We start from the raw sequence: 24,102 nt of genomic DNA, 5'->3' as shown, positions 1-24,102 counted from the left end.
AGGAGCCAGGCCCTGCCCTGGGCCCCACTCCAGGGTGAAGAGACCGGCACCGCCTACTGCTGTGGGCGGGGCCCCGCTCCCGGCAGCGGAGACACACCCCTCCCAGAGGGAGGAGCCAGACCCCGCCCCCTTGAGGAGCCAGGACATGGCCCCGCCCCCTGACCTGAGCCGCGCCCTCTTTTTCTTCGCCACTTCCTGTTAGCGGCCTAGCCTCTCCGCTGTATTTCCCTAGCTCGCGCTGAGTTTAGTCCCCGACCCCGCCCCTAGCCGCGCACCCAGGCAAAGGTCTCCCTCTCTCCCTCCGCCCCCGGGTTGTTTTGTTGGCAGCTTGGCCCCGCCCCCCTCTGCGTGAGCAAGCCCCGCCCCCGACTGTTTCTCTCGCACTCCCGGCTGCCCCTCCCCTCTGTTTGTTTAGTGCCTGTTCCCGTCTTCCCTCCCGCTGCGTGCCCGGCCCCAGCCCGCTCGCTGGGCTGTCTCCCCCATCCGCGCCGAGCCTGCGGTTCTGCGGTGCCGGGCTGGCTCCCAAGATGGCGTCCATCATGGAGGGGCCGCTGAGCAAATGGACCAACGTGATGAAGGGCTGGCAGTACCGCTGGTTCGTGCTGGACTATAACGCGGGGCTGCTCTCCTACTACACGGTGAGGTGCCGGGAGGGTGAGGGGGGAGCGGGCTTCGGGGAGAGGGGGGGGCGCTGGTCACTGGGCGGCCAATGGGGAGGGAGGAGACGATGGTGGTAGCCAATCGGGAGGCCCCTGTGAAAGATTTAGAGACGGGGGGCGAGAAGCGTTTTTCTTGGCAGCGGCGTGCGGGGATAGGATGGGGGGTGGGGGGGAGTATGTGGAAGGACGTCGGGTACCGCCCCCCCTCCCGTATGTGACACGCTGGTCTCGGTCCGTCTGTTCCCCGTTGTCCCCCAGCGTGGGGGGGGGCTGGCTTTGAGGGGGGCGCTGCTAACCCGTCGCTAGGCCCGGTGGCTGGAGGGGGCGGTCCCGGCGTGCGAAAGGCGTTGGGATCCTTCCCCCCCCTTGTGATTTGAATGGGGGGGGGGGGAGTGCGCACTGCCGACAGGCCCCTGCTGCCCAGAGCACTAGGTGAGAGGTGCTGCCCGCCCGCCTGGCTCCTATCCCCGGCTCCCGGCGGCTGTGACCCACCGCGAGGGGCCGGTCCTCCCTGACACGGCATCTCTCTGGAGAATGGGGCGTCGGGAGCGTTTTACCTTCCTCGCGTCTGCTGCGAGGCTGAGTGTCTACGCATTTGTAAAGCACTCGGCTCTTCTGTAGCACCCTTTCTGCAGGGATCGCAGAACAGTACGAGTGTATGTGTAAACCCCGCGCCAAGAACAGATGACCCCTTTTAGGCTCTTACCTTGCTGACTGACTTAGATTTCTAGCCACCACTTACGGAGTACAAAAAACGTTTATGTAACCAGTACGTTAAAAAACGGTGGATTGGGCGGCCGGTGGTGGTGGTGGTGGGGGAGATAATAGAGGGTTTTGTTTTAATTAAGTGTTGTTTATCTGGTTTTTTTTTTCCCTTTCACCTTTAGTGAAAGAAGTGATCTACCACTTCAATTTGTTGGATTACTTATTCTGTAAAAGTCATTGTAGAATACTGTCAAGTTGGGATCAGAAAGTCAAACCATGCTTTCTGGCTCATACATTTTCACCAGAAATAATGGTTAAAACATCAATAAATGTTGGTTTAATAGAGCCATCACTTTATGCCAATGTTCAGTTCTATTGGCGTTCTCTTTTTTCTCTCCTGGTAATGTTAGTGTTTTAAAATCAAAATTTAATTCTACAAAATTCAACTGCATTTTCTATATTTTGTAGTAATCTGGTTTGATGACTTTTAAAATCACCTTTAAAACTGAATCCAAAATGCAAGGTACAGTAAATTGCTGTATGTCATACTCAAAGTAGTTCATATAATAGTTTAGTCTAAACATTTTAGGTTTTACGTATTGCTGTACTAAATGAAAATAATGTTTTAGCAGTGTAATGAAAACTGATAGTCAGGTGGGCATAGGTACACAAACCTGTAAAAAAAAAAAAAAAACGGAATAAGTAAGTGAGATTGTAAACTAATTTTACTAATTTTTATAAATGAATCTCTATCTTTGTGTGTTACACTGTTTTTTTAGAAGATTATGGAAGTTCTGCACTTTATTAATTCTTGTTCCAAATACCACTCCATAAAATTGAAGCAAGTTCAAAATGGTATAATTTAAATACTATTTGTATATCTCTTTCATGAACCCATCAGCAACATTCCTTTCCTGTGGCCGACCTAATTAGACAATCACCTTTCATGGTGACTGAAGGGCCAGACTGGATGTTAGCAGCATATGTCAATGTAGTTATATATGAAAATACACTTTTAATGTGTTCATTAAGTAAAATTCAGTAGATTCCAGTAGGTTTACAGTCCTATCATCACTAATTGGTTACAGATGTATTCATATTTTAAATCGGCAACCAATTCAGGCATGGTGGGAGTGTGAAACAATTACTAGAAACTATCAAATTTTACTTAGTGGAATACATGCTTCAAATCCACACTTTCTTCTGGCATCTGTTACAAGCAAAATGCAGGTGAAATTTGGCAGATGGAGGAGAGGAAGCAGTCTTGCTTTTAAAACTTCCCTCCTCTCTTCTTCCTCCCCCCCCCGCCTGCCCACCCTCTTTTGTAATGGTTTTAGCTAGCTGCAATCTTGAACAGCCACATGCCTTGTATTTTGTCATGTGGGCCTATTGTATCCCAGGGATATGGTTCCTACAGAACCTGAGTTCTGGGGTATTGCTGAATAGGAGGTAGGTGTGTCACAATAGGAATCTAACAATGCCACATTTCTGTAAATATGGGGGCAAAATAGATTTTTGCTTTTGGTGCAAAATTTCTTCTGTATTTCCACTCTAAATGAGCAGAAGGCATTAACTGCTAATTGCCAAATAATTATTTATTTAGAGAAACTAGTTGTGCATCACTGAAAGTGCTGTTTGTTGGAGCAGCAAATCTAGGTGAAGTGTAGCCCAAGGTTGAGTGTGGTTATTGGAGCCTGAGGAGGCAAAACTGAAGACGGATGAGGAATATGTCACAGTTTGGTATACTTGAATTGCATATAAACTAGGCATGTGGGCCTCCCCCTCCCACCCCCCAAAAAAAAAAAAAAACAGGAAAAAAACCCCTCAAATTCAGAGCAGGAACATATATTTCTGGGGTCTTTAGGTATTTTTATTAATAAACTTTAGGGAGGGGACCCACTCTCATATTCTCTTCCTAGGCCCCCAAATATCTTTGCTTGACCTTGTTGGTTGTCTTGTGTGTGGTATGTGCTACACTAAACATTTTCTTTTTAAGCTTTGCCGATGTCGTTTCTGGTGTTTCCTTTAACAGTGATACCTTCATTTTAAAGTGGAAAAATAATTATGGATCTTTTGTAAATATTTTTTATTAAAGAAAAGGTGATGGAAATGTTTAGTGTTTCTTGACATCTAAATCTCGAGTAGTTCTCATATATATTAACTCTGTAATAGTTCCTGATCATTAGCAGAACATGATAAAATCCACTGTCAGTACTGTTAGGCATTGCCCACACTAGGGGGGGGGAAAACGGTTTTCTTACCACACTTTAGCTAATGTGGCAACTAAAACGCAGTAGAATCCTAATAAAAGACAAACTGCCTTGTCTTCACTAGGATTCTATCTCATGTTTGTTACCAATTGTTAGCTAACATGGTAAGACGCTTTTTCTGGTGTGGCTGCACTCTTCATCTTTGACTTTATCTAGATCAGGATTTCAAGGTGTGATGTTGGCATATTAGCTAACACATTCTAAGCAGTCTATTGTAGCCTTGAACACATGCCAAGCTGGCTAAGTCTACACTAAACTTGTTAAGAATGTGTTGGTTTACACATCTTTAAATCCTAGACAAAGCCTTAAAGTTCAGTCACAAACATCATTCCATGTTTGTTCAGCCTTCTGTGTTGATCTTTTCAGCTCACCTGTCACGGCATGTTTCTGACACTTTCCAAAAGGGTTACTTTAGATTTTGGACAGTTTTACAGAGTTTTTTTTCCCTGTGGAAAGAAAACATACCTTACAAATTTCAAGCAATATGTAAATCTGTTCTCAGGTAATTATGCAACATACTAATGTTCAATTGTAGGAGAGTTTATCTGCAGAAGCGTTCATTATGTTAAAAACAAACAAACTCCTCTGAAAATACTAGTTTAGTTTTAAATTCTAGTTTGGAATTTCTAAGATAATCATTCTGGGCTCTGTAGCTGCTGCTTGGGGGACTGTATCCATCCTTACTTCCTGAAAACAAATGTGGTTGGGTTGCATTTTCCGGTGTTTCCTGTGCACTTAGGTCAAAATCTACTTTCAGAGACAATGGAGTAGATCAAGCCTGTACAACTCATAAAGTGGTGAGGGCCATATTACTCCAAAGAAAACAGCTGAGGGCCGAAACCCCCCGAGAGCCGCCAACCCTGCCCCAGTGCCACCCAAAACACAACACCGCGCCACCCGCCCCACAAAAACACCCCCCCAGCGCTGCTGAAACACCCTCCCTCCCCCCCCAACGCCACCTGCCCCGCGGAAACAAACCCTCCTTCCCCAGCGTCACCTCACCGAAACAGCAGTATTGAACCTCGGTAATTTGTTATAGCGGGCCCCAATGGTAGTATAATTAAGGTAAAAGAAAAATGTCTTTTTGCTAGAAGTAGAATAAGATCTCCCCCACCCCCCCTCACTTTGTAATCAGTTGCCCTGTTGAATGAATGAGGTGTGAATGAGGAAGGTGTGGAAGGCAGGCACCTCCAGACAGCTGCAACACTTGGAGAGGGCAGGGCCGGCTCTAGGATTTTTGCCGCTCCAAGCAAAAAAAATTTTGGCCACTCCCCCCTTTTTTTCGTGCCCCTCTGCCCCCGGCCCTGCCGCAGTTCCACCCCTTCTGAACCCCTTCCTCAAATCCCCAGCCCTGCCTCCTCCCCCGGTGTGCTGCATTTCCCCCCCACCATTGCTTCCTGCGGGCCCCCCGTGACCTCCCGCCCTAGCTCACCTACGCTCCACCTAGTCCCCCTGGTGTGCTGCTGCTCCGCTTCAGGCGAGGGAGGGCGGAGAAGTGGAACAGTGGTGCGTTCAGGGGAGCAGGCGGAGCGGAGGTGAGCTAGGGTCGGGGAAAGCAGAAAGTAACGGGGGGGGGTAGAGGAACCACTCCCTGCTCCATCTCACCTCCGCTCCACCACCGCCGCCTCCCCTGAGTGCCCCGCCGCTCGGCTTGTCCTCCCGCCCAGCCTTGCTGCATGAAACAGCTGTTTCGCACGAGGCAAGCCTGGGAGGGAGGGGGGAGAAGCGGAGTGGCGGTGGCGCTCTCAGGGGAGCAGGCGGAGTGGAGGCAAGCTGGGGCGGCGGGGGCACTATTTCCCCATGCCCCAGAGTCAGTGCCTATGATGGCTGGTGCCAGAATGCCGCCCCTAGAAATGTGCCGCCCCAAGCACCTGCTTGTTTTTCTGGTGCCTGGAGCTGGCCCTGGGAAAGGGGATGGGAGCCAGACCAGATCAGTAGAACAGGTCAGCCACCGATTTGCCGCTTGCCTCCTCAGCCCCCCTCCCCCGGCTCACCGACTCACTCCCTGCAACTGCCTGCCCATTTGCCTACTCACCCCCCCACGTGCCGCACAGTGAGCCCACCTACTCAACCTACGCGGGCCGCACAGTGAGCCCACCTACTCAGCCCACGCAGGCCGCACAGTGAGCCCACGCGGGCCGCATGTTGTGCAGGCCTGAAGTAGATGGTTGTGTGGAGCCCTTAGTCTCTTTCTTCAAGAAGTTTTATATGTGGTTTGATGTGCACTTTATTGACTCTCTATTGTGTGACACCTTTAGAAGAGCTACTGTCCCATGCTATGACGTTACCTCCTACCATACATAACACCAGAAAACAGACAGTTGTGCGTTACGGCTTCTTTCTTCCTGTGCTATATGGAGTATAACCTCTGTCATAGTGGTAGTTTTATTTCACCAGTCCATAAAACTTTACTCCAAAATGCTTTACTTCTTTCCAAATTGTATTGAATAATTTTTTTTGTGATTTCTTAGTAAGTTTATTAATCCAATTGATCTGTTCTCTTTCAGTCAAAGGACAAAATGATGAGAGGATCACGAAGAGGGTGTGTTCGACTCAGAGTAAGTATTTTCTCTTGTGTTTCTTAACATCTTACAATGTGGGTAATGTGGTTTTACTGGATAGGGCATTGGACTGGGGACTTGAGAGACCTTGGTTTCGTTCCTCACACTGTCACAGGGCTGCTGGTTCACCTGGGGCAAGTCACTTGACACCCCCCCGGCCTCAGTTTCCTTATATGTAAAATGGGCATAACAATACTTACCTCCTTCATCAAATTCTCTGAGATCTATGGATAAAGAGATGTATAAGAATTAGACATTACTGTGATCCTACTGACCCGTGTACAACGAGAGAGTCACTTATTAGATAGTTTGAGAGAGCAAACTTAGGCCCAAAATGTCTGCTGATTGCTCACACTATCTACCTAAAAATGATTTGCTTCTGTCACTCTGATCTCACATGACTTATTCTCTTAAAAGCCATTTATGCCCATCTTCTGTCTCTTTTTTTTTTTTCCTCAGTGGTGGTGGGGGTAAGTTGTAAATTTATCAGGTTATGTCTATGCTTACGGCAGCATGTAAAGTAAGTACACTGCATGCCCCTGTGAGTGGGGCGGAAGAGGGGGACTGTGCTGGGCCACCCTGCCTATGGTCAGTCTGTGGTGTCAGCCCCACCTAGCAGTTAAGGGGGTAGGGGAATCCAGCTCCTCCCACTCCCCTGAATTCTAACCCAGGGGCCCTCTGTAAGGAAGGCACCCGCTATCTGCAGTCCAGCTAACACTCTGTCCCGGGCCTCTTCCTGCCACTCTGTACCACCTCAGGGTGCATTGTTACTTGCAGTTGTTCTTTGTCATCCAGCCCATGAGCCTCAGCAGGTTAGGGAGTCTTGACTTTGTGCAGCAGTTGCCTCCTGGGGATACCCGTCTGCAGTAGTTCCTCTTTAGCCATGAATACAGGCCTGTCTCTCTCTGCCCACCACCCTGCTGTGCCGAAGAGACTCCCTTTTAAACCTCTCCTCCAACTGGAGCATGTCCATTGGGCATTCTGGAGTTTGTTCCCTAGCTTATGGGGTATCTGGAAGGTATAAGGTTGTGAGGCCAAATATCACCTCATAATCTGCGGGTTTGGTGTCTTTCACGGTATTTATCCAGTGGAGGGGTGCATGATCAATTATCAGGAGGAAGGGATTTCCCAGTAGGTAATACCACTATGTTTCTATGGCCCATTTCACCACCAAGTCTCTTTCTCTATGGTTGAGTAGGCCCTCTCATGGGAATAGTTTCTGGTCAATGTAGCGTATTGGATTGTCTTCCTCATTAAAGTCTTGGGATAGCGGTGGCTATAGCCCCACATCTGAAATGCCTGTGTGGAGTATGAACAATCACGTGAAGTCCGGGTGGAAGAGGACCAGTTCACTGCTCAGGCAATCTTTCAAGATTCTGTAGGCTTTGTTACAGACCTCAGACCAGGTGATCATCTTGGGGATAGAGTTCTTCACTAAGTGAGTGAGGGGTGCATCTATTGTGATGAAATAGGGTATGAACTGCTTATAGTAGCCAGCCAGACCCCAAAATCATGTAACTTGTTTCTTTGTCGATGGCATAGGACAAATAGTCAAGGTCTGGACCGTCCCAATTAAAGGCCTAAGTTTGCTCCTTCTAATTGTGTATTCCAGATACATCACCCCATGAAACCCCAATCAGCACTTGGCTGGGTTTGTGGTGAGGCCAGCTTCTTTGAGGCATACATGCTTGAGGTGTTTTTTCCAATCACAACTGTATAGGTGTATATCGACTATGTAGGCTGTCTCATACTGGCTGTGTGGTTGCAGGACTGTGTCTGTCAACTGTTAAAAGGTGGCCGTGACCCTGTATAGTTTTGAAATGGTACAGGCTGAAAGATGTTGCAAAGGTTGTTTTCTCTTGAGATGCCTTGGTCAGATCTAAAGTGGAGACGTACTTTGTGGCCCCCAATCAGTCAACAATATGAATATGCGTCAAATGTGGATATTGTATTCACCTTCCTAAAGTTGTTTCAAAACCGAGTTGTCCCATCTGCCATGGGTAGCAGGACATTGGGTCCCCACCATCCGTGGGATTCTGCTACCACCCTGAGGTCCAACATTGCCTGCAGCTCCTAATGGATAGCATCCTGCTTCTTTCTGGACAGGGGATGATGACTCTCACAAACCTTGTGTCTGTGCTCTGTTGTGAAGTTGACAAACAGATGGGTTCATCTGGGTCATGACTAGAACGTGGAAGGTAAAGATTGGACCACCTGCAACGTCTTAGTCCATTAGGACAGCCAAAGCGTTTCCCCCAAGGGAATTGTCTAGCCCTGGGATAATGGTGCATGGGGGCTCAGCTCTGGATTGGGGGTAATGTGTTTATGAATAAGCTCTTGCGGTCTTGTCAGGCCTTCAGAAGACTTATATGATAAACCAGGGTCTCTTTGTTCTTCCCAAATTGTTGGATCTCGTAATCCACTGCTCCTACCTGGTGTGCCACCTTGCCATTAACTCTGATTCCAAGCTGGGCAGCAACAGCAATACCCTGTTTCCGGGCTGGAATTTGTGTGGATGGGTGCCCCTATTATAGGCTTGTTTTTTACAATCTTGGGACTATAAGGGGCAAAAGTCCAAAGTGTCTTCAGCTTTGCTCAGAGCTGGAGAAGGTGCTTTATTAGTGCAGTGACTGAGAGGAGCAAGAGTCCAAGTTTCCCAACTAGATGTAGAATCCCCTGGGATTGTCTCCCATATAACAACCGGAAGGGTGAGAACTCCGTGGATGCTTGTGAAACCTTGCACACTGCAAATAGCAGGGGCAATAACAAATGATCCCTATAGTGAGGGTCTTCAGCCACAAACTTTGTCATCATCCCTTTCAGGGACCTGTTGAAGTGTTTGATTAGCCCATCTGTTTGGGGGTAGTAGACAGATGTCCTAGAGATTTGATTTTCAGTAGCTCACATATGTTTTTCATCAATTTTGACATGAAGTTCAGCTCCTGGTCTGTTTCTTTGGGGATCCCCACCCTCACAAAGACCATCATGAGTTCCATAGCTGTGGTCACCGCATTGGTTGTGCGAAGCGGAATGGTCTCGGAGAACCACGTGCCATAATCCATGATCACCAGTATGTGCTGTTATCCCTTCATGCTCTTCTCTAGTGGTCCAATCAAATGCTGATTCTCTCAAAGGGGGTGTCTGTTACTGGCATGAGTCTCAGGGTGGGCCTAGGAGTGCTCTTGGGTCCTGTCAACTGACATTCCAGGCAGGACAAATAGTAAATTACCCCTTATCTCTTTGTAGATGCCTGGCCAATAGAACAGGTTGGTAATTCTTTCAAGGGTTTTCTCCCTTCCCAGGTGGCTGATGCATGGTACCAAGTGTGTGAGCTGGAGTAACTCTCTGAAAGGACCAGGGTAGCAGAAGTTGGGACTGCGGTTTGGTGATCTGGGGGTCACGTACCACCTGGTAGTCATTCCTTTTTTAGTTGGATGCATGGCTATTGTCTTAGCCTCTATTGATTGACTGCTTCCCTGTTGGCAGTGGCCAGCTATTCGTATGCTTTGCTCAAGATGGGATTGCTCTTCTGTTCCCCTATGAAATCCTTGTTTTGGGTCAGCCATTCTGTACCCACAGGACTTTGAGTTCACTGGTCCCTTAGGGGCCCTCTCACAAGTTGTGAAGTCCCCTCTTCCAGATAGTCTCACGTTCCTACATCAGCCGGCTCCCCAGACCCCACTTATTCTCTGGTCTTGAAGGCACGGTCATCCCCTCTGCACGGGTCTTTCTACTGCCCCTGCAAGACTTCACCAAAGTAGTTCCAGTCATGGTGCAGAACTAGTGGGTTGGTGAGGGAGACCTCCGCCCCCACACAGAGAGTCTCGGTATGGTTCCTCACTGTCAACTATATCTCCTTTGTGGTGTATGAGCGCACATCTCTGTGTATATGGGGGCCTGGCTGCACCTTGAATCTATTAAGCCCATCATTTTGGACTGTAGATCCTTACTGGGACTATCATCTTGTCCGGTCCTTGTTTGTGGGCTCTTGGAGTGGCTGTCCAGGCTTGCCTGTAGCTATAGTCCATAAAGGAGCAGTCACCTTGAAAGTGACTGTGCTGTCCATGCTTGAAGCAATTGCCTGTTGCTGGGGCTGTTGTCTCCCCACCCCTCTGTTGGGATTATCACGGTTCGGGGAGCCTGGCTTCCATGGACCCCAGCTCTGTACATCTCCTTGTTCTGGGGAGTTCTTGTTCAGCCTCATAGTCTCTGCCTTGGAAGGCACTCAGGCCTCACCTCAGCTGATGGTCTCCTGTGCCCCATTCTCTCCGCTGTGCTTTGGTTTCTACATTTGGCGACAGCGCCTTGGGGGCTTGGCCCTTTGGTAGCCAGGTAATTCTCCATAAGGCCCGGCATCTCTGATGGCATGCTGTGTCAATGTCTCTGCACCCACTCCTGGCCCCTGAGAACCTAGATAAATTGTTTGAGCACAATATCCTCCACCAGCTGCACCCCAGTGCGCCTATCTGGAATTAGCCAGCACCAGCAACAATCCTTGAGGCGCTAGGCCACTACCTGATGGCAGGCCTCCAGCGGTGCTTTTCTTTCTGGAAGCACTGTCGATATGTCTCTGAGGAGAATGACTTCCTTGATCTTATGATACTTTAAGGCATCCTGGTATCTAGCACCTGGGCCAGTCTTGTCAGGTATGGGGTCAAGAGCATGGCCTGGTGACCATGCTACCCTGGTGGCCACAATGTTCAAATGTCACCAAGAAAGGTTCCGGGTCATTCATCCTCTGGGCCTGTCTTCATCAGCCTGGCCAGGATCCCTGGCATCGGGATCACCCTACGGGACCCTGACCCTGGGTTAGCAGTGGCTTCTGGGGCTTGTTGTGCTGCCATCTGCTGGACCTGGTGATGGTGCTGTTCTTGGTGCTGAGTGGTTAGCTTCTAGATGAATTGCTCCTGTTTCTGGGTGGCCAGCCATTGCAGTAATTGATTCTGTTGCTGCAACTGGATCGCCTGTTGTTGTTGGCTCTTCACCACCTACTTCAGCAGCTTCACCACATCTATGTCGCCCCTCTTCCTTCCTCGCTTCTCAGTTGGCCTGCCTTATGTCCTTCAGCAGGACTGGGCCTCATGTTAGCATTCTCCACCAGTTGTGAGCCAGGTGGAGGCCCATCCAATGGTCAGAGTCTGTGGTGGCAGCCCTGCCGTGTGGCTCAAGTCTGTGATAGCAGCTGTGTCTAGCTGTTAAAGGAGCAGGAGGAGCTGGGCCCCCCAACTCCACAGAGTTCTGATTGATGGGCTCTCTGGAGCACTGTAAGGAAGGTATCCCTATCAGCTGTCAGACTAATACTTTCCCCTTTGCCTCTTCCTACCACTTTGTGCATTGTGGCTTGTAGTTGTTCCTTGCAATCTGGACCATGAGCCTCAGCAGACTAGGGAGTCCTGGCTTCATGCAGCAGTCCCCTCCTGGCGATACCTCTTTGCCGCACTCTTTCCATAGTAGTGAGTGCAGGCTTGCCTCTCTCCACCCACTACCATGCTGTGCTGAACAGACTTTCTTTTAAACGCCTCCTCCAACTAGAGCATGCTCAGCAGGCTTGCTGGGGTGGGGCTTCCTGGGCCCAGAGTTGTTCCTGCATCCCTGCCTCTCCAGTGTGGGGTTTATCCACCTCATCACAGTCCCCCTAGCGTGGGCATAAATAGCATGGTAGATAGTGAGGTACTGCTTAGGTGAGTAAAGATATGCCAGAACTTTAAGGTATATACCATCCGTGGCTTTCTGTGTTTAAGCAGTGTCTCAGACATCTACACTGCTATTTTTAGCAATGTAGTGTCCCACTGCTTTCCCCCTGCCAGAGCCTTTCACTGCCATATGTAACTACACATCGCAGTGTGGACAGTCTGTTTTTCACTGTGGCATATAGCTGCACATACCCCACATGCTGCTGCCTGTGTAGTAAGCTCTCCATGCAGAGGCCGGTCACAGCAAAGCCTGCCCCCTTGTGGAACATGTGAAGTTCTCTTCTAGAGAAGGAGGGGCAGTTCATAGGAATCTGGTTAACTTTGTAATATCAGCTACTTTTAAAAAGGTGTAATAAGAACATTAACTTAGCTTGATATTTCCTAGGTTTCTCTTTGGAGCTTTTCTGAGCTGCCATGTTCATTTCCCTTTCATTTTTTTGAGTGTAGGTTTTTTTTAGGTCTCCTTTTCCCAGTCTTTCCCCATTCAGTGTGACTTAAACTGCTGTTATGGCAGATGACAGTGGTTTATAAGGAAGTCTGAAGCAGGGGGAGTGTAAATTTGAATCTCTAACAAAGATGTCCTCTATTTAAATTATTCATTAATCACTGCAGTTAAGTAGGTGTGAACAAAAACAAACAAAAGTGTTTTTAAACAGTCTGTTCAGAAATCCTTTCCACTTACTGATCAGATTTCACTCACTCGATTCTCATGGTGTTATCACTTCACTAGTTTTCCAATTATGAGTGTTTAAGGTCAGAAAATACCTAAACTTCTAATTTGCCATGGAATACACAAGGGGCTTGCTTATTGCAAAATCTACCTATAAGGTCTGTAATATTTAACTAAAACATAGCCTTGTTAATACTGCCTTGTGAGGGAGTTGGGCGCTGTTGAGACTGAAGTGTGAAGTTATTTGGCACCATTCTGACATTAAAGGAAAACAAAGGGAATGTGAAGAAGATATTAAAAGCACTGTGAAACATGCATTAAAATATTGCCAGTGTTTTTTCAAACGTGCAGTTCTCCTCTTCTCCAATCCAAAACTAACCACAGAACCACTGCTGTGGAAGCTGTTCCTGTATCTTTCAGAGATATAGGGTTGGAAATGTTCAGACAACCAAATGATCTGATTGGCAAAATATCTCTTTATAATCTCATTCAAATCCAGCCATAGACTAAACAGCCCTCATGCTGGATCATTTATTTTCTAAACCATCTTGGGGGGTGGTCCTCACAGAATTTTTTTTTGTAAGGGGGTTTTATGGGATGGTGTACCCCTAAAGGCAGCTAATTATAAAGAGCCCTTACCCATTGTCTTTCTGTTTTGGCCTGGGTTCTTAGGTGGAGGCACCACTAGTTAGAAGCTATCTGTCTAAGGTAGTCAGGATCTCTTGACTAGCCTGATACCACGTACATATACTCTTCTGACACCTCTAATGGATGAACCCACAAACAAGGTACACTTTATTTACAAGGGGAAATAAAGAGGCAGCATATAAAGGGAAATGGGCAACATCAGTAATACCCTACAACCTGCAAGTAACACTATCCTCAGGGTGATTTCCCTGGATTCGTGAGTCCACTTTAGTCCACACTTGGGGGCTCCATAACGTAGAGGAACCCATGTACCTTGATGAGTCCTTGCAGGCTTGAAGGCACTTAATTGAGGTGATGAGGGCACTGATTTACCCAGGCAGCCAACCGCTCTGTGGCAGCAATAAGCATTTCTCACAGTAGAAAAAATCCCCATGACATAGGGGGCCCTCCTCAGTGTTTCTAAGTCCAGTTTCTCTCTCCCAGAGTAGTTCAGCAGCTCCCTTTTAAGGGGAAAATAGGCAATGCCTCAGTGAGGGCTGTCATCCTCTCGTCCCCCGTCCTTTTGGCTTAGTCATCTCTCTCTCTCCCAGGGTTCGCCCAGTCACAAGACTCAACCCCCTCTTTCCCACCCCGCCCCCAGCAATTGGCAAAGTGAACACATTACAGTCTTTCCCATCTCTCTTCTAGGCAGCAATAAGCTTGATTGCCTTTTTTTGTCAGACCCATTAGCCCAGGTTACATTTTGATATTAACAGAACATCCACTTGGTTTACTCGGGGTAGGAGTCGCTATTTAAAAAACATCTTTCAGTTAGTTATATTTAGTTTTATCTAAAAACAAAACTCATTTTGCATAGCCCAGTGGTTTAGAAATTCATGTAGGGAACAGTGCTCAAGTGAAAGCTGTACTCTACTTGAGACTAGTGAACTTTTATTAATATGAACACTTCTCAGCTTTTGAGTTGTGGCCCCTAGGAGGGCACCAGTATTATGAAAACTAAACTGTCAAATTCTAATCAGTTTCTGTCCTGCTATTCTGTTGGTTTGAGAGTCATAATGTTAGTTTTATTTAAACACTGGCTTTGGGTACTGTCTCTAGTTTTAAAGATCTCCTGAGGCCCCTTGAATTTGTAAACTGGATTGGAATCTAAAACTGTCTCCTTCATGCTAATGCTTTTCACAAAATGATCACTCCACATCTGTCCTCATCCTCAAAGGAAGCCATTCATAACATCTTCAGAAGATGAGCCAGTGAGCTTAAATTCGTAATTTTGCTAGACATTAAAAAACATGGTGTTAATAAAGGCACTGGAGTTTTGGCTTATTACAGCACTCTGCAACCCACTAACCTTCCCCCCCCCCCTTTTTTTTTTGCAAAGATAACACACCACTTCTCTTTGAATGATCTTTTACAGTATGTGTTAACTACTTATGCTAAACAATCTGTTCCACCTTGTGACGCTCTGCGGGCTTGTCTACACTTGAAATGTTACAGCAGCATAGCTACGGTTGCACCACTGAAGTGCTTCAGTATAGACATTACCTACACTGACAGATTGGCGTAGGTAATTGATCTCCTTGGGAGGTGGTAGCTAGGTCAATGGAAGAATTCTTCCATCAACCTAGTACTGTCTACGCCGGAGGTTGGCTACGCTGCTCAAGACGTGTGGATTTTTCATATCCCTGAAGGATATATCTGGGTCAGCCTAACTTTTTAGTGTGGATGAGATCTTTCCCAGATCTGAGGTAGAGTTCTGTTTAGCTCAAAAGCTTGTCTTTTTCACCAACAGAAGTTGGTCAAATAAAAGATATTCCCTCACTCACCTGGTCTCTTTCTAATATCCCAGGACCAACATGTCTTCAACAACACTGCAAACTTCAATGTGGAAACTCAGTTTGCTGAGCTGTCAGACAAGATTGAACACATTTTATGTGAATGAGGTAGTGTAAGATTAACTTGCTGCAAACATGTAGGTAACATGTGATCTCTGCACGTTGAGGTTTGCTGAACGCTCCAGTGAATCCAGATCAATTCCAGGTTTCACTGGCTTATTAAGTAATTTAAAACAAATAGCTGGCTTCTTCAGTCTTTCAGGCAAAGGCAGTGTAGGGATAATTCTGTCCTTGATGTGACGCTGTTTGGGCTGTACATCGAAGAAGTTTATAAGAGCATCTGTCTGCTTTTTCAGAATATTTTATGCATGGCTATTTCTATTAATATTGTGTCTTGTGTGAGAAGGAAAAGATCTTATCATACAAATAACATTTTGTATTATCAGCTTTCATATAAGCTGTATCTCTGTTTTAGTGTTAAAATCAGATGTAATGAGTAATAGGGCAGAAAAGATGTCTTCAGTTGCTACTTAAAATGAGAGAGACTGTGTGAGGCAGAAACCTAGATAGTTTCAGACTTATGTGCTGCACAGGAGAAAGCTCTTGCATAGGGTGCAATTGTAAGGAAAGGGCAGAGAGGAAGGTTGTTGCTAGATGACTTAAAAACCTTTTGAACTGGATGCTGAATGTACTGGAATGTTCCTTATTGTCATCCTCCTTCAGGCATATACAATTGTTTTTTCTGTGAACAAATGTGGAAATGAACACTTGAGTATATATAAATTTAAAATATCTGTGTATTGCTTCTAGTAACTCAGCGCGAGAAAACAAAACAAAGGCAAAAGTTAACCAGTAGTAGTACATACTAATGATAGACTATTAATCTTGTTTAGAGACTGAACAAGATCTTCTGAGCGATACTTCATTTAATTGTGTATTGAAAACTATTATTGTTCCATACATGATACTGTTAACTATATTCCTTACTTTTCTTGGGATGCAATACAAAATAGAGTACTACTTGCTTTATAATGGTGCTGTGGTAAATGCTAAGTCTATCACAAAAACAAAATATGTATACACTTATTTAGAAAATCATAAAGTCTTTGTAGAAATAGCCATTGGTTTTCTGTACAACCAAGGTGCAGTCTTTTCACCAAGTATCTGGTTTAATTGTTATACTTAAATACAAAGAGTAAATCTTCCTTCCCCCCCCCTCCTCTTTGCAGTATCCAGGCTACTTCCAATTTTGTCAATGCTTCATACATTCCAGTAGTGTAGTGATAGTGTGTGCTGCTGCTGATGTCACTGCTTGCCTTATCAGAATTTTTGCTCTTTGTTTCACAGGGAGCTGTGATTGGTATAGACGATGAGGACGACAGTACCTTCACAATAACTGTTGATCAGAAAACCTTCCATTTCCAGGGTGAGCTGAAAGATGAGGTTCTTTCTTCTTGCAATAGATGTGACTGCTGCTGTCTATCTTCCTGTTTTGGTGTTCGATGGCTGATTTTAAATGTTTGGCAACTGAACTGCATGAATGAGCACCCTGGGAACATTCTGGATACAGAGGTGCTGCAGGTTAGGCAGGGATTTATATCTGCAGTGAATACATATGTGCTAGAAAAGACTGTATCTTTGGCAGGATTTGGTGATTAAAAATTTAAAGGATAAATCAGTCATAATGGGCTTCTGCTGATGGGTAATGTTGGCAAAACATTGCCAATCTTCATTGTCAGGATATATGATTAAGCCTTTCTGCATGAAGAGTCACAAGACCAGTGTGAAGGTTGCAATTTGTGTTCATTTGGATTTGAAACTCAGTTTTGAGGAGACTAGAGGCAACATTTGGCTTAAAGATGGATCTTTGCATCAAGATCTGCAAGTTTGCATTAATTTCATCTGCATTTCTGTGTCTTGTCTGCCAATCACCATTTCTCTGCTCTTATCCTTTTAATCATATTTACTAACTCCAATGCCATCTGCCACTGCTATGTTTCGTCATTGCATGCTATGGTTCACCGGTAGAAAGGGTAAGGTACTGTATAATTGTTCTCATTGCGGTTGGTACAGAACCCTTAAATATCTTTAACCACAGCATTGGTAAATGTTGTCATGACATTTTGTTTTAAAGTACCTCTTTTCTCCCGTCGTACAGTTAAGATCATGTAGTTGTTTCGTGGGTTAAAACCTTCAATTAACATCTATTTGTCCTTCTCCTGGTACTCTCCCACCCCCACTACTTCTTTGAAATGTAGAGTGAGGGAAGAATTTTATTTATAACTGTCTTATATGGAGTTGGAAAATGTAAGTAAATATTTCAGGGCTGTGTATGTGACAGCATTTACATTTGTATAACATTGGAATATATCTATAACCTTCATTGTGCTGTATAGATTTACAAATTAATATTTCAAAATCAGCATGCATTTTGAATTGTTAAGGTGAAATAAGGGCAGTATTTGAGAATGTATTTCTATAATATCTAATGATAAACATTAGTCATGCACCATGTTTTGCATTGGCATATGTATTTTCTATGCTACAGTACCTCCTAAATGATATGGCTATACTCTAGCTTCACTGCATTAAGCTTCATAAACCTTCCCTTTATAAAGCTCTGCTGACAGCAAGACTTAACTCCTCTGTTCTCAAGGATAGCTGATAAAACACAAAGGTAAGCTAATTTCTAATGTAGATAACTGAATACAAAACACTGGTATTCTTCAATACTACAAAGCTAAATATTTATAAATATTTCTGTATGAGAGCTTGATGCAGGTAAAGGGTGAAACCTGGAATTCTCTTGTTTTTAGTTTCTAGGGAAATCTCTTGTGCAGTTTCCTCATCTGCTGTATTGTTTCCCTATGGAAGGCGACTGAAACCTCTTGAGAGAAGACAGTCATTTGATAAAAATATTAGTCTTGCTTATAATAAATTGTATTTGGTAGGATACTTAAACAATTCCTCCATAAGTACTAATTCTGTCATTCATATTCACATAGATATCCATGCTTTAGAACTTTAAGATGTTAAAAAATACATGTACATTTTAATCAGTTATCTTACTTGTTTGTTTTCTAATTTAGGATCTATGTCCAGTACAGCAATTTCTCTCTTCAAACAGCTTTTTAAAAGTGCTTACATTAATTTGCTGAAGACTGTAACTTGGCCTATAGCCAGCAAATTGTGCTAATGTTAGGAAAAAAATCAATGTACACCACTGACTCTGTATTTTCAATTTACAGTAAAAATTGTAATCTCACAGCATTTCAATGTAAAACAAATCTAGTCTTGTGGAAGTTTTCTTTTTTTAAAACTATATATTTTTAAAATGTATAATACATATCCTATATAACATAAATTGTGTATTGTGTGCAAATATTGTGTGTGTACATACATACAGATAGATAAAATGCCTGGAATATTATGGCATGAAGGTTTTGTTAGGAATGAATTCGGGATGATTACATCACTCCGGAGTTGTGAAGTCATGACTGAGTTATGCAGATTTTTCTAAATGAGTTCTGATAAAACCTTTAGTACAGTCAGATTTTATTATAGATTGTATATATGGAATCCATGAACACATTGCTCAGCAAGAATTTATTATGTTAGATGCACACTATCAGTATTCGTCAGCGCATGTAGTGTCTACACTTAAGCGATAGAGTAGTGCAGCTTCGTCGTGGTAGCATTTCAAGCCCTAGGTGTTCAGACCCTTGAAATACTTTGTGTTTTTCCTCTGCCCACCACATATTTAGCTCATCACTTAGCCAAGCTATATATATTTAGTTCTTTTCATTTGGAAAGTCAGTCCTTCATCCCCTTACATCGCTTTGTTCAGTTTAGTGTCCTCTAGAATGTTAGTGTTTGGAAACAAATCTAATGAACAGAACAGAGTGTTCCAGGTGCAGTCTTGCCTCCTTAATATGTGACTTGATGTCTGTTGCAACTTGCAATCGCATTGTGGATGGTGGCGGTTGTTGGTTTTCTGGGTTGGTTTATTTTGGTGGGTTTATGTAAAGAAATATGAATTGTGGACTTTTTAACTTGGAAAAGATACCATCAATTTGACACTCTCTCACTTCTATCTGAAAATGTATTGTTTGAGAATGGATCTAAGGGGGCATCATCGTTTCACAGCAGGTATTTGCCATCCATGTTTCACTGCTGCTGTATAAATAAAGTTCTGAGAGATCAGAGAGGGTCCTGTACATTGATGTGAGCTGGACTTGCAGTAGCTCTTGCTCTCTGGCAGCTAGCCATGGATAACAGCAGGGCTTAACCTCTTCTCCTCCTACCCCTCTCTCAACATAGTATCACAATGTTGCCATGAGAAGGAAGCATAAATGCACCAGTGCACCTCTTCTGCTTCTGTAGGTGCACTGTGAGACGGGAAAGCAGATTACTGCCTTCCCAGCCCCTCAGTTCCTTTCCTGGCTGCCTGCAGTCACAGTTGGGAAGGTAAAGGGAGTGGATGGCCAGGCACAGAGTTCTAGTGCATAGGGGAAGAGTACTTATTTAGTATGCGGTGAGGCTATGAGCCCTAATCAACATTTGTGCTGGTGGGGACTTAGTCTCAGTTTATGGGAAGAGCAGGCAACACCAGGAATTGGTGGGTGGGGTACAGCAATTGGTGGATGGGGTACATGGAGCCACTGTTAATGTGGGTGCCTGAAACCCCAGCAAGTAAGAGCAGGGTGGAAGGGTGGGCTCAGAGCTCTGGAAGGTTGAGTTCCTGAGAGCTTCTGACAGTGGGAGGAAAGGCGAGTCCTTGCAAATGGAGGGAGGGGGTCCTTGAAGGACCAGCAAGAAGCTTGCGTAGTGGAAGAGGCAACCCCAGCAGCCTGGTTCAGGAGAGATGGTCAGCAAAAGCCCAGCAAACCAAGAGGGAGCTGAGGGGAGATTCTGTGGCCCGAGCATATTCTATCCTGGGGGAGGGAGCTGTACGTTCTCACCTGCCTCTCTTGTGCTTCCATGGCTTTGCTTCTCACTCAGCTTCTGCCATCTTCTCTAGACTCTCATGCAGGTCTCTTCCCTTCGGGGTTCCTGTAGTTGATTATAGCAGTACAGGTGACATATTAAGGATAAGGGCCCAGAGGGCAAAATACCATCTAAAATGGCTATAACTGGAAGATTGATAGATTCCAAGGTCAGAAAGGACCATCTACTCTGACTTCCTGTAGAACACAGACAATATAGTTTCCCCAAAATAATTCTTAGAGCATGTTTTTTTAATTAAAGCATCCAATCTTGTTTTAAATATTGCCAGTGATGGAGAATCCATCACGATCCTTGGTAAATTGTTCTAATGGTTAATTACCCTCACTGTTAAGTTACCAGATTTAGAGACATTATTTTTCTAGCATTTATACCTTGAACATAGTGACTTACTGCTGTTGCCAATCATTTCTATGACTCATACCCTGCTATGGGAAAGTTCCCTCGTGTCCTCTGAGACTTTTACCAGCAAGAGCAGCAGCAGAGCTGAAACTGCAGCAATGACAAGCACGTGTGTGCACAGAGGAGGGAAGGAGGACTGGGTCTGAGCATGGTTAATGTTGTTCTGGAGTCTTCTGGCCAGCTTTTGTTTATCTGGAGTGGCAGTTGCACATTTGCCTTCCTCATGCTAGGTGAAATGTCGTTAATAAATAAGGCTGCAGGCAATGAGCAGACTTCCTCTTCAGCTCCTCTCCTTAGTTCTAGAGGCTACTCCCAGAGCACCTGAGCAGGCAGCCAATTACTGTACGCTCATTTTCCTCACTGCTCCCTTTTCTGTCCAGTGCATCTCAGTGCAAAGTGGAAAAGTCTATACTCATACCCACACAATGAACAGACCTCATTGGGGCTGCTCTGGACTCCACCACCAGAGCATACTTGCCCATGGACAGATTTGCCACAATATCCAGCTTCATCTCTACGATAGAGCAAAACCCACAAACCAAAGAAGGGCTTGTCTTCAACTCCTGGGCTATATGGCAGCCTACACACTTGTTACACCCTTAGCAAGACTATGCTCTCAGTATCTTCAAGCCTGGCTGAGGACAGTCTACATCCCCAACAATCAATCAGTCCAAATGGATGTCTATACTTCAGAGGGTCCTCCACACTTCCAATTGGTGAAAAGCTCCCCAAAAGGTCTGTGAGGAAGTGCCATTCTTGCAACCTTCCCTTGCAAAGACAATCACCACGGATGCATCCCTACTAAGCTAGGGCATATGCATTCAGGACTTCACAGCTCAGGGTAAACAGTCCCTGCAGGAGGTGACCCTCTGCATCAATGTATTAGAGCTTAAGGTGACTACTTATGCTTACTATCACTTCTTACCCCACCATGTCAGGGGCCACTCAGTCAGAATAATGGTAGGCAACAGAGCAGCAATGTATTCTATTATCTCTGCAAGGCCACCACCTGGTCTCCAGTGCACACCTTTTCCCAATGCTATGCTCTCATACCTGTTTCCAGAGCCGAGACAGCTTTGAGTGAAGTTCTATAGTGCGTACTGAATCTGCCGCTTCCACACACTCCTCCATAATCAAAGTATTGCTCTGCAATCTCCTGAAGTGGAGCACCTACAGGGATAACTCAAAGGAGAGGTTTCTTACCGTGTACAGTGACTGGAATTCTTCAAGATGTTTTGTTCCTATGGCTACGCCACTATCTATCCTCCTTCCCCTCTGCTCAGAGTCTTTCTGTTTAGATTTCATGGTTAAGAAGGAACTGGAGCATCAGTGGGTCCACCTGCCCCTATATATTTTCACATCAGAGCACAAGAATGTGTAGGGTGCAGACCTGTGGACACTGCTGATGAAAATCTGATCCAGAGCGCACTAGTGCATGCACATCTTAAAATGGAGCACCCATATTGACAAAGATCTCAAATTCCAGTTACTGTACAAGGTAAACAACTTCTTTCTGTGAATTCAGACTAGAAATTCAGCCAAGATGTTCACAAGGCTTATTTTGATGTCAGAGACATCTCTCTATTTGAAGCTGTCTCCTAGATATTTTGACTGTTTCCCTGCTGTGGTTTTTAATGGTAAAGGTCTGTAATGTAGACAGGGCTGTATAAAATTATGCTAATTACACTATAATACTGGTAGAGAAGGTTTTTCTGGGTGAAAAGCTTTTGTTTACAGGTTTTTATAACTTCTAAATACCTTTTTGGATGAACGTCGAACAGTGGCAAAATATTTTGGTAAAATAGAATTTTAATAATCTATATGGCTGTATCAGAGAAGGGTGCATGTGGTGCAGTTTGCATTACTTAACACTAAATATTGTTGACATCCCCCTAACTCCCTTCTTTTTCACTTGAACAGCTTTTATTAAAAACTTCAGGATTGAATGGACTTGGTGCAACCTATTTGTTTTGGGAGACTAGAAAATTCATTTAAAGTTACCTGTGAAAATAGCATACTGTGGAATGCTAGCTTTTTAGTCTGATTGAATTGCATGTTGTGTATATGTACTTATTAGATGAACATAGATTAAAAGGCAATACAAGCTCACTTCCATAGAGGGAGGGAAAGATATTTGCTAGATACTCACGTTAGTAAAAAATCTGCCTTGATAGTCACCAATGGATTAAAATAAACGATTATGCATTGTTACATATTCTAAATGTCCCTTCCAGATGCACCTCTACCCCGATATAACACTAATTCGGATATAACGCGGTAAAGCAGTGCTCCCGGGGGGGCGGGGCTGCGCACTCGGGTGGATCAAAGCAAGTTTGATATAATGCAGTTTCACCTATAACGCGGTAAGATTTTTTGGCTCCTGGGTACAGTGTTATATCAAGGTAAAGGTGTACTTCTGAAGAATTTTCCATTCTAAACCCAGGTTTCCAAACGAAAACATTTTGGTACTTGCTTTAAACACCCACGAATGGGGAGTGGATCTTAGTGTTTATCAGTGATTTGGAAGAAAACCGACTTCTTGCTGGTTAAGTTTTCAGATGAGACACAAATTGGAGTAGTAAGGAATAAGAACCAGTCAGTTCAACAGAGGAATTTGAATCATTGTGGTAAGCTGTGCTCATTTGAACATGCATTTTAATATATCTAGGATCCAAGAATTCCATATTACAGGATTGGGGACTGTATTTTGGAAAGCAGCGATTCAAAGGACAGGGATATTGTTAGATTAAACATGAGTTCCCAGACTGCTGATGTGACCAAAAGAGCAAATGTGATCCTTGGGCACACGAGCAGGGGAGTTTCCAATAGAAGTATGGATGTGGTGTTGGGTCCCTCCTGGCCAACCACCTCAACCTCCCCTCCATCCCCAAGGACTATGCCCAAGTTCCTGGCTTTAAAATTGTGCTTCTCGCCTGTGCTCATTTTCAGTGAGTGACGAGCACCAGCGCTACCTGTACTGCCTCGGGTACACGGTCGCCCGCTGCACTATCTGTAAGTTGTTCCTGCCTCGAACATGGGAGGCTTGAGAACTTCTGCTCTGGAAGTTCTTGATGGAGAAGGCCATGCATGCACAGATGTATTCAGATTTGGAACCAGTGGTACACCACCCTGCACTGGCGCCCAGCCCTCCTCCGAGCACCTCCCAGGCACCGGATCTGATGATACTGAGACTGCTGGCTACGCCCCGCCATGAGGGAAAGATGCATGGACACAGATATAAGCACAGATCCCCATCCAGGACTGCTCAAAAACATAGCATTTCCTCCTCAAACCATGCTTGGTTGGGTGAGAAGTTGCACGTCTATCTGGCCACTGGACGAGCTCTCATGTTACTCCGGGTGGAGGGTAAGGAAAAACAGAAGCAGGATCCACCGTTACCAGCAGCTACCCTGGTGACTGCATTGGTTCCTTCATCAGCGCATCTCCTGCTGGCACTGTTGACGGTGCTTGGACCCCGGGGTTTGTCTTGTGTGACCCTGCGCACTCCCGGTTGCCTGGAATTGCTGCTATCGATGGAAGAGTTGCTTCTCCCATACCTATGCTCCTCTCTGGCTCTACACACACCACCATCTCGCCATCTCCAGCAGATGAATCGCTTCTGCTGTCCCCAGAGCGGCATGTCTCCTTGCCGCACTTC

General features: G+C 45.2%; 1 protein-coding gene across 4 annotated transcripts in view; it reads left to right on the top strand.

Annotated features, from left to right (window-relative positions):
* Positions 1–364: 364 nt before the first annotated feature.
* OSBPL9 (oxysterol binding protein like 9) overlaps positions 365–24,102 on the top strand; it is a 117,137-nt gene continuing 93,399 nt past the window's right edge. For 2 of the 4 annotated variants that reach the window (XM_034778607.1, XM_034778606.1), the window contains exons 1-3: positions 365–638; positions 6,142–6,192; positions 16,386–16,464. In XM_034778607.1, coding sequence (XP_034634498.1) covers positions 528–638; positions 6,142–6,192; positions 16,386–16,464 — 241 coding nt within the window. In that variant the 5' untranslated portion in view covers positions 365–527. Of the gene's footprint in view, positions 639–6,141; positions 6,193–16,385; positions 16,465–24,102 lie in introns of those variants that run through there. The other 2 variants (XM_034778603.1, XM_034778610.1) reach the window with 2 other exon arrangements.

Source organism: Trachemys scripta, chromosome 8 (genome assembly GCF_013100865.1).
Source record: "Trachemys scripta elegans isolate TJP31775 chromosome 8, CAS_Tse_1.0, whole genome shotgun sequence".
Lineage (NCBI taxonomy): Eukaryota > Metazoa > Chordata > Testudines > Emydidae > Trachemys > Trachemys scripta.
The sequence above is the reverse complement of the archived record's forward strand: the minus strand, read 5'-3'. Positions and strand labels throughout refer to the sequence as shown.